The sequence below is a fragment of the Oxyura jamaicensis genome, chromosome 26, assembly GCF_011077185.1.
Source record: "Oxyura jamaicensis isolate SHBP4307 breed ruddy duck chromosome 26, BPBGC_Ojam_1.0, whole genome shotgun sequence".
In the NCBI taxonomy this organism is placed as follows: domain Eukaryota; kingdom Metazoa; phylum Chordata; class Aves; order Anseriformes; family Anatidae; genus Oxyura; species Oxyura jamaicensis.
In genome coordinates, this window is record NC_048918.1 from 6505614 (window position 1) to 6516074 (window position 10461).

General features: G+C 44.5%; 2 protein-coding genes across 4 annotated transcripts in view; both read right to left on the minus strand.

Moving 5' to 3' along the window:
• The window catches only part of CSDE1 (cold shock domain containing E1), a 27502-nt gene extending 27017 nt beyond the window's left edge, over positions 1–485 (minus strand). For both annotated transcript variants that reach the window (XM_035346838.1, XM_035346836.1), the window contains exon 1: positions 341–485. The gene's annotated coding sequence lies outside the window, so the exon portion shown is untranslated. The remainder of the gene's footprint in view (positions 1–340) is intronic.
• An 879-nt stretch (positions 486–1364) lies between these two features.
• On the minus strand, positions 1365–5751 carry SIKE1 (suppressor of IKBKE 1). Of its 2 annotated transcripts, none has more exons than XM_035347260.1 (4): positions 5368–5751; positions 4947–5089; positions 3179–3292; positions 1365–2839 (listed from the first exon to the last, which is right to left on the minus strand). In XM_035347260.1, the coding sequence occupies exons 1-4, from the start codon at positions 5678–5680 to the stop codon at positions 2828–2830; spliced, it is 582 nt and encodes a 193-aa protein (XP_035203151.1). In that variant the 5' UTR covers positions 5681–5751; the 3' UTR covers positions 1365–2827. The 2 variants fall into 2 exon arrangements, with proteins under 2 accessions (XP_035203151.1, XP_035203150.1); XM_035347259.1 differs by having other exon boundaries at positions 1365–2819; positions 5368–5748.
• Positions 5752–10461: the final 4710 nt, after the last annotated feature.

Consider the following 10461-nt stretch of genomic DNA (forward strand, 5'->3'; position numbering starts at 1 on the left):
CCGAGGCCCCCGCGGCGGGGCCTCCGCCCGCGGGCCGCCGGGAAACGTAGTGCGCACGCCGCCTCGGCCCGGCGGCCCGCGGCCGCCGGCTCCCGGTCGCCGCGGGCGGCGGTCCAGCAAGCGGGCTGCCCCCGCCCCGCAGTCGCCCCGCTCCGCGCAGCCGAGGGGAGGCGCGGGGCAGACTCCCCCCACCTAGCCCGCTGCGGCAGGCGGGGCGCGGGGTCGAAGGCGCCTCTCGCCTCGCTCGCCGCTCCCCGGAGGCCCCGGTACCCCCTCGCTCGCGTGAGCGCCGTCTCTGCGGCGCCGGGAGCCGCCGGGGGTTGCCGCCCGCCGCACTCACCCCAACAGCTCAGCGCCCCCGCTCCAGCGCCGCCATGAGCAGCACGGCACAGCACGTAGGAAGAAATCCCGGCCTCTCGCGAGAACGCGGGGCGGAGCCGCGCCTGCGCCCAGAGGCCCCAGCAGTCGCGTGGTGCGCATGCGCGCCGGGCAACAGGCCAACGGCGCGCCCCGGCGCAGGGGCTTCTGTTCAGGCGAGCGCCTGGGCCACGCCCCCGCCTTCCCACCCCTCTTTCTCTCCCCCCACCCCCCGGCCTGAGCGAAGGGGGCGAGGCAGCGGCGGGGCCGGGCACAGCGACTCGGCCGGGCCCAACCCCCGGGCCCGCTGCACCACGCCGACCTCGACGAGGGCACGGAGTTGCAGCTGGTGCCAGGACCTCCTTCCCTGGTCTCCTGAGTCCCAGGGGAACGCGGTTCTACCAGGGCCACGCAAGGGCAGGCACGGTGCCCTCAGCAACACCTCTCTCTGGAGCCTGAGGGAACGCTGGGCCTCTAGGCAGCAGCAGCAAGCTGTATCTGTCCTCCACTGCGTCCACACTGTGCTGTAGAAACACAGGGAGACACGTTGCATGCAGATCTCAGGCAAAGGCAGAAGGTACTTCTCTAGTGTGAAGCTTCTGCTGCCAGCTTTCCCAGCAGCCCCTAACAATTGCACATAGTCACACCTTTACGGACTCACTCGTCCAAAGTAGGACAGCAGCAAATGAACAAATTTAAGCTTCCATTTAATGCAGCTTCCTGCTAATTAATGATGAACTTGTTAGTCAAAGCAACTGCTATTTAGTTTCCAATTCTTCAGGCTGCATGACGAGCCTATTAAAAGAACTTTAAACTACATGAGCATAATTAAGGTAAAAAAAGCACTGTCACACGCTTCAGATTACATTCACTTAAAAGATCAAATGCAACATTTTTGGTCTTTGTAATATTTCTTTTGAATATCAAGGTAAAATGAGAATGGGGATGCAAAAGATTTGGGTACAGGCAGAACAGACAGAAATATTGCCAGGACTCGCAGAACAGAATACACTTCAGAAAACACTGCCCACAGTTACTTTTATTCCCTCTTAAATACTTTCTAATAACAAAGAACTGTATACAAGAACACTCCTGTACAAGAATCCTTTAGATCTTTTGAACATTTTTTCTGGATATACCAAAGGAATGCAAGGAAACGTCTCTTATTCAAAAAAAAAAAAAATATATCACCTTCTGCATCTATTGAAATTCTCATCTGGGAAAAAAAGTGGCATAAAACTTTAACATTGGAAATAAGATCTTTACTGTTATTGAAGGATTCTTTTTATCACCAATAGAACAAAAATATTTATATTAAAACGCCTTTAAATATATCACAATATTGAAAAAGTCCTGCAACACTGCAGCTCTAATTTCACCCAATACAGCATTTTTGCAATAAATACGTAATACATCTGTCTCTAGACTTACCTGCGATATAACATTAAAAATCTGTCTATGTGGTTGGTTTTGGTTTATTCTATTTGAGGCAGGCCACAGCTCACTCTTCCTTAAGTCCAAAGTGGTTCAAGGCCAAAAAGCTTTGATGTGAAAATGATGTGTTCTCTGCTGTGTATACTAGACTGGCTCGACTGCACAGCCTTTGGACCAGAGCTAGCCAGTATTCACATACCTTGGAGCACAGGTAAAGACAGAACAGGTCTACCCCCAAGAAAAGTCACATGCAACATCCTTCAAAAATGCAGAGGTGTGAGGAAGGATCATTAACTCCAGTCTTCCCCTCTAAATCAAGGCAAAGTATACTCCTTATGTGAGTTACTAATTAAAGTGCTCTATTGACTATCTGTTATTCTCTCAATCTGCCTCTAAGCAGTTGTTCAAGAATGTTAATCCAGCCAAATATTGAGTGTTAGCTCTTCAAAGCAAAGCAAAAGCTGTGTGCCTGCTTTGTGCCGGCTCAGCAAAATGCGTACCTACTATTTACAATGTAGTTTTCAAAGAATCTCTTATTCCTTCTATCAAATAAAACCACCATAATCTGTGTTATGTTCTCTAGCTACTGACAAAGTAGATTTAAGTTCCATCTGCACCGTTGGAATTATTAACTAAAGCTCATCAAAAATAACATTCATGAGAAGAAATAAACTATCACAAGGAAGTATACACCATGAATACTTCACTATTACGCATTTGTATGCTGCAATGAATAAAACAGAGCAGCAATGCAAGATTCTGCCATCAAGAATATGCAATTTGAGACAAATGCAGAGAAAAGAGGCCACACACTTTGAAAGATAAAACAAACACAGAAGGAAACACCTGAAAGAACAAATTACAAACCATCCTTCCTTGCTGGGTGGTTTCACAATAGTCTCTGAAGTCAAGATTTGGAGGTAACATTATTTTGTAACCTAAGCTTCACTGTCAGGCAGATCTTCTCTCCCCACCTCAAAAGATTCTTTGCTGATTGACAACAGTTCACGCAGCTCTTTGTTTTCAAGCTGCAAAATCAATATTTTTGCTGAAATAGAAATGAGCTAATTCACAATTAAAGGTCTATAATCTTTAAGTAGCCCCACTCCTCCACCGCTAAATAAAACTGATTTTGTAACACGTGTTAATGTGGTGCTAGCAAGAGTAAAACCACATCATTTGAAGCATATCTTTAACTTCTCTCTCTGAGATGCCTGAAACATCAAGAACTTGAAAATAAACAGACCCCATTCCTTATTTCCCAACCCCACCCACCCTTGTCCCAATTTGATTGTTATAAATCCTTGACACATAAAAAGAGATCCCAGAGCAAATCTAGAGACTCCAAAACTTTGATCTATCCCTTAGCAATTTTATCGGTTCTTACCTCCAGCTGAGCCAGCTTCTCCCGAACTTTAAAGAACTGATCATCATCGACTTGTATAGCTTTTCTCATCACTTCTCCCATCTCACATATTCTATCTATCTGACTTTCAATTTCCTGAAAGACATGAAAAATAATACATTTAATATGTTCAGGCAAAAGCAGTAGCAATTTATTCCTTGCAGGTAAACTACTTTCATCTTCTTAGTTTTGGACTATTTTCAATTTTAATCTTTCCTTCCAGGAACCTGCAATCCTTTCTAACCTATACAACATTTCAAGACATGTACTGCATCGTCCACTACTATCAGTCATCAATGAAAGCAGTGAATAGAGTAACATCAGTCAGCAAGACAGAAGGCACCCTTACATGCCAACATGGAAGTCATTTGAAGTGTGAGAAGGACAGAGACAACAGATTCAGGTGAATAGAATTAGCGTGCAGCAAGTTTTAGATGGTTGCGTTCCAAAAGCCTGACTGAATTTTTAAGAACATCCAATATGAAAGCAAGTAAGACTTCAAGACTAAATTAAAAATGAAGTAAATAGTCTCACCTAAGAAGGTAGAAAAAAAAACCAAAAAAAAAACACAGAAGCCAAGCAAAAGACCAGAGTCTGCTGGGATGTTTTTTTAACAGAATCAATCTAGAAATAGTTCTAATCCTTTAGAAGATGCATTCTGTTGAAGGTCAGAAACGCACATTAATGAACACAGAAAAATTCCAATGTGTAATACAGTATTAGTTCCTATCCAAAGAACGTTCAATTTCAACACATCATATTTAAGGGGGAACTCAAATATGTAAACACAAAAACATCAGTAATTCACAAGAAGTGAAGATTTTGTTTAGATGTTGAAACAATCTTGAGATATTCCATCGTAGTGTATGAAGTTACTCCAGTCTTTTCATCATGGTATTACTGTGGCACTACAACGATGCAAAAGCAGTGCCTGAGAACAATGATAGAAGCTTCGCTCAAATATTCAGTCTTGATGGACAGAGTAATTGGTGTACCTAAGCAAGCAATGGAAACAAGACCTACTACACTACTTAACTTCAGAAGACCTAAGCAACACAAAACAGAGAAGAAGTGAACCACCAGATATCACTACAAAGAATTTGACTGAATCCAGCTGCAATTAAAAAAAAAAAAATGAAGTCTTAGGTTGAACCAGCTTGCTTATTCTCTGATCACGTAAACATACATTTCAACAAATCCCTAAATTAATAAGCTTTAATCAGATAGCTAACATATTGTATTAATATTTGGCACCTAAATGTAAACCAACTAACAGTTATCAGTAGCTACACCTTGAACCACTGAAGTCGAGACATGGATGAAAGTATACTTTTAGTCTGTAGCACTGAGTAAAAAGCAAGTGGAAGTGATGATTTCTTAAGACCTAAACATATAGCAGCTAACAGATTTTGTAGGTTCTTCTTCCTTTGTTACAACTATTGAACAATAACAACTCTCTAAAGTTACAACAAAGACATTAAGGCTTAATCCATGGAATGTACTATCTAGTTTACAGACAATGAGCCTTTAACTGGAAAACAAAAGGCTTATGCTTTTCAGTGTCCTTTGTGACATCTGTCACAAATTTTATGCCGTAAAAAGAATAGAGGAAAAAATACCAAAGAGACAAGAGTTTCAGAAAATGTATTTTGGAGCAGAGACATTCCATGCAAGAAGAAGGTTTTATGAAAGCAAGCAAGAAAAAGTGAACAAGTTTCTCGTGCCTCTTCTGTCCCCGTTCCCACCTTACCACAGAATTAGCCTGATGAACTTTCAAGACCGGTTCTGCATCTTCGCTTTTTCTCCCTTGCATTAACTGTAACATCTGCTTTCTGTATTTGCTCATGATGAGCTCTAACGCGTCCTGGTGCTCCTCCAGCGAGATCCACAGCGCTGCAAAACACGGCACGGCGTTGCCACGAGCTGACAGCGATTCCCCACAATGAGGGGAGCTGACGCCCAAGGGTCCCCAGTGCCAGCCACTCGCTGCACTCCCGCTGCCTCCTCGCGGCCCTGGAGAGCCAGCTGCCGGGCCTCCCCCCGGCCAGCCGAGGACGAACCGCCGCACTCCCCGGGCCCCCCGCCCGCCCGCCCGCCCGCCCGCCTCCCGGCCCCCCCGCCCGCCGCCCCGCATCTTCCCCCCCGCCCCCCGGCGCGGCGGGCAGGCTCACCCCGGTTCTCCCGGCGCAGGTCGCGGATCTGCGTGTTCTCCTGGGACAGGAGCGCGTGTGGCCGCAGCCGGGGCGCGTCCGCCCGGTCCGCCGGAGCGCCCCGGCCCGGCCGAGCCGCCGCTGTAGGTCCCGCCGCCCCGCCGGCCGCGCTCACCTTCTCGGCCGGCGCCGCGCCCGCCTCCCTCATGGCGGCCACGCGCTGGTGCAGCACGGCGGACTGGTCGATGAGCGACTCGGCCGCGGTGTCGTGCTCCTTCAGCCGCTCCAGCAGCGTCTTGGCGTCCGTGAGGATCTTCTCGATGGTGCAGGTCATGGCGCGCGCCGAGGCGAGCCGCGCTCCTCACCCCCGCGCCGGCGGCCCCATGCCCACCGCCAGGACCGGGCACGTGCGAGCTCGGCCAGCCGCGGACCGCCCGCGGACCCCCGCCGCCGCTTCCGGGCTGCCCGCCCCGCGCCGCCGAGGCGCAGGCGCGGCCCCGCCCGGGAGCACCGCCTCGGCCGGTGCCGCCCCCTGGCGGCCGCGGCGGGCCGCTGAGGGCGGTTCTAGGGGCCTGCAGCCGCGGAACGGGCGGGCCGGGAGAGGGCGCACCGCCCCCTGGCGGTGCTGCCTGGTTTGCCGGGGGGCGGGGGGCAGGCACGACGGAAAGCGAGTTAGGAGGCGGCAAGCGTCAGGTTAGCGGCCTGGGCTTTGTAGCGCGCATCGGTGTACGGAGCCCGATGCCGCGGGTTTTCTCCGTGCCGGAACGCTCCGGGCAAGGCGGTCTCAAAGGTTCTTGCTTTCGAACACGGTGACCCGAGGCTCACGACGTTGCTTTCAGATGGCAAGGAAGCCCGCGTGGAAAACCTCTGGCTGGGTGCTTCGTGTGAAATGCAAGAGGCTCTGTGCAGTGCTCTGTGTTTGCAGGAGGGCGCCCGTCCCTGACCCGAGGGCGGTCCTGGTTATCTTTTTCAATACTCCCTTCAGCAGTGTGTGATAAACTCTGAGCTGAGGTCTGTTGAGCTGTCTTCTTATCTAATATTCTTGTTTGTCCATTTTAACAGTAAACATCCTCTACTCAAGTTAAAATAACAAGCTTTGTAATGCTGACTTGGTTCTTTGTTATTTATTTGCTAACTAAAACTACTGTTAGCAATCTGTGATGTCCTTGATGCAAAACAGCCTTATGCCTTTTTTTTTTTTAATTAACTTGTTTAACATTACCAACTTTATTGTCAGTGTTTTCAGCTATAATGTTTTAGCAGGACTCCTGCTACGTTGAGTCATCTTTGAAATTTACATCCTCTTTGAGACAGACCCAAGAGAAACATTTACGATGCTTTATCAAATAAAAGTTTCTGTATGATCCCAGAGATAATCAAGCAGAGTGAAGAAGTGCTGGATAAGATAATTTTATATAAACAAGAATTTCATAGCACTCATACAACCCAGAATTGAATAGAGTAAGCAGATGTGTTGGGACTATTTCATCAGACTCTGATTAATTGGTAAAGTGCGAGAGATGTATTTTGTAAATTTGGGCAATGTAATGCTGCTTTATAGTAATTACTGCGGAAGTAAAGGTCTAGACCATGATTTATAGCGTGTTTTCCCTTCTAGGCCTTCCTATTTTTCTTCCTATTAAAGACTAGTAAAAAGTTTAGACTAGTTGTTAATAGAGTTTCTTTTTCACAATGGTTGATTTGTGAACATTTGGAAAACTTAAACTATTTTCTTTATAATTCTCGTTATGGAACCTGTGGGTAAAAGCTTGATCTGGCCTAAGATGGACATGACATCCCTAAGCTGTAGCCAATGCTCATTGCTCATTCCATTGTCTGTCCCTGCAATTACATCCTCAAATGACCCCACCCATGCAGTTCAACACCTGCTGTTGCTTTTCTCTGCCTATTCTTCCAGCTTCATGGCTGCCTTTAAAGCTTCTCCCAGTACGTCAACTTTCTCAGTGCCTATAAGCAACCACACAGGAATAGCTGTTACACTTACATAGAATGATATATATGTACCTGTTGAGTATCTTCCCCGCCTTTCACCGTATTCAACGTGACACCAAATATGCAATCTCTAAGGTTCTAATTCTGTTTTACAGGAAGCAGGCCCTCAACACACTGTTCAGAAATATAGCACTAAAAATTCCAATTCACATCTACTAGGAAACCAGCTAAAGAAACAACCTGTCCTATGCTGCATGAACGATTGTTGTACCTCAGCAGAAGCTGTACCTAAAGTGTATGTCTCAATATCTGCTTTTGGCCTCTTCTATTACTTGCATTTCTACTTGCCTTTGTGCAGTGTTTTATGATTTAAAAACTCAAATTTCATTGGCTTCAGAGATAACATCCTGGCCTTTCGTTTCGAGTGGAGACAAGCACGGGAGATGAAAGTGTCAGCACTGCTGCATCAGACTTACACTTCAGGATTGGTGCAGTCCCTCCATGGGATTCTGACTGCTTAAAATAAAACTGAAGAATGAGAAGAAGATGGAGTCTACTACACTACCACCACAGAGCACGTAGTCATGTATTCTCACTCAGGGATGTGGCTCACTCCCTCTCCAGCAAATCTTTTAACACAGAATCATTTGTTCAGCTTCCAAAGGACGGTAGAACGAGCTAGTGTGGCGCCAGGACACAGATCAGATCTCAGTAGGACAAAGCTCCTTGATTTAAATGCTGGGAATGCTTGTCACCAGAACTTTTAGTATGTAGCAACAGTGCTTAAACAAATCAACGGATGAGCATTTTCAGAGTAGCAGTGTCTTTTAATTTCTTTGGCTTATCACATCAGTTCTGTATAAACTGAAGAGAATGTATAAATTTGGCCTCTCAAACATTTTAGTGTTTAACTTTAATTCGATTAAACACTTATGTATGTGTACAAAGTGAAAAATGAGGTTACTAGAGGTTAATGCTTTAATGCTTTTAATAACTCTTAACCACATGGCTGTATTTTGTCAAACAGAACATGGATTTGTTCTAGCAGGAAAAGTATATGCTAGATAGGAGATACTAAAGCTCTCCAAAACAGCAAAGTTGCTACATAACCAAAAACATTTCTATGCCATCTTGGAAAAATCATAACTAGTATTTCTGTGATAAAATAGATAACGTTTCTGAGTATAGTTCATTAGGAGACTCCTGCTCACAGCAGGAAAATCAAAAAGGGAAAGAATCTAGACAGACCAGAAGCACAGAAAGAGTGATTAAAGGGACTGATATTAGACAGCACAGAATCCTCAGCACAATATAATGTCTAAATCTGGGATGAGTTCAGGCATTGGTCTTGAGGATGTTAAAACTATTTACACTAGGTAATGCCCTTAACTTACCCAGAAATTGGCAATGGAGTACATGATAGATAAAAATGCACAGAGGAAGTGACCAGTAGGAAAAGGCAACATCTATGACAGAGATTCAGGGGCATCTAAATGCTGAAAATATATCAATAAAATACATTTTTTTTAGGAGAATTCTTGAGTTTGGGGTAAAATCATGCTAGTCATGAGTGTGATCAGCACGGTTCAACAAATGTTGGCCAAGTCTCTGAAAGCACAAGTCACATAGTAATGCAGCAGAGACTGGCTTTTCCAAAGCTAAAAGTGATATTCCTCATTTCCATTACAAGTCCTTCTTTGACAAATTTGGTATCTAACAGTCGCATAATTCAGCAGTTACAGCTTGCTTAAAAAGCAAAGCAGACTTGTCTCACACACTCCAACACTTTTATTGTTTGATTTTAAAAGTAAGCAATGGTGTTAACATATTAATCATCATCTACTGTCACAGCTTCACCTGTATTGCTCTCAACAAAATCTGTAGCACAGAGACTCATAGACCAGGAGGCCAAGTGAATCCTCTTTTTGCACTTCATAGATTATGCTTCAAGGTGGATTACTGTTGTGTAAAACAGACATTTTGTGGCGAGATACTATTACGAAACTAGGTCTCGTAGTTCATCTTAATTTTCCTGCTTTGATAAATCTGAAGAGTCAGCCACTGCACCATAGTATTTACATTTATGAGTCTAATATTCTTTTTACTATTAAAACAAATGTCCATCAGATGGAATGCAGCTTGGAAGAAAGGGAAAACATTATCATCGATAAACTGATATAACCAACTATTGTTGCCTCTCCGAGGCAAGGCTCCTCTGCTGATAAAATGATGACTAAAGGATTCCACAATAATTATTTTGTAATGCTTAATACACTGAGTGTCAAGATACTGTCCTTTATACAAATCAGGTCCAGGACTTGGCTTCTCTTTGCTGACCTACAAAGATTTGCAATGACTTAAGAATCTCAATGTGTAATGTTACATTTTCAAGTGTTCTCTTTGAACTATAAATTCTGAGATCATTGCAGAGATTGTAATTGAGTTTTGGTTGTTATCTTTATTTTATTTCACATCATGCCTTGCTGAATATTGTTGCAATGGAGCATTTTATTGATAAGTATCGGTCTTTCTGCTAAGGGGAAGCATATGAATTTGGAACAGGGAATTGAAAGGCAGAGACATAAGGATATACGTGCATTCTGTTACTGTTGCATGTACAGGTTTATTAGTTCCTATTGTACTTTGAGGTAGGGGGACTTAACTGCCTACCAAGCTTAAGCGAATGCACAGAACAAAGAGAAACATTTTGCAGCCTGTCTTGAGATTTTCACAGTAGTTTAAACCAGTTTGGCTCTCTCATTAAAATTCAATGTTAAGTATTTAATTATCCTCAAGATTTTTGCAACAACTTCCAAGATTAAGAAAAAATCACCCTAAGAAAATCAGAATTGTTTTTCTTCCTGGTCTGATGTGGTCTCGCATTATTTCATCCCGTTAACGTATTTCAGAATTTAATGAGTACTTTAATCTTCTACTCATTTTTTTTTTCTCTACTGATTTTACCATGATAATATTTCTGACACATATGATGTAAAACAGAAGAGTCTTTATATTATGAGCACTAAACTAACATGATGAACACACGCCCTCTATCCTAAACAGGAGCTAGCTGTTCACTATGTAATTGATCTCCCTGTCACCCTTTTTGGGAGAATAGCTGAATAATAACGTTTGAAATCTGTATAAATTCAGGTTGAAAGG

Excerpts from the sequence above, each read along its gene's own strand:
- SIKE1 (XM_035347259.1), bottom strand. The coding sequence starts at position 5,680 with ATGACCTGCACCATCGAGAAGATCCTCACGGACGCCAAGACGCTGCTG. Across the intron at positions 5,090-5,367 it reads CCTGCGCCGGGAGAACCGGG|CGCTGTGGATCTCGCTGGAG; the intron begins GTGAGCCTGCCC and ends CGTGTTTTGCAG. Across the intron at positions 3,293-4,946 it reads TTCATCAGGCTAATTCTGTG|GAAATTGAAAGTCAGATAGA; the intron begins GTAAGGTGGGAA and ends CATGTCTTTCAG.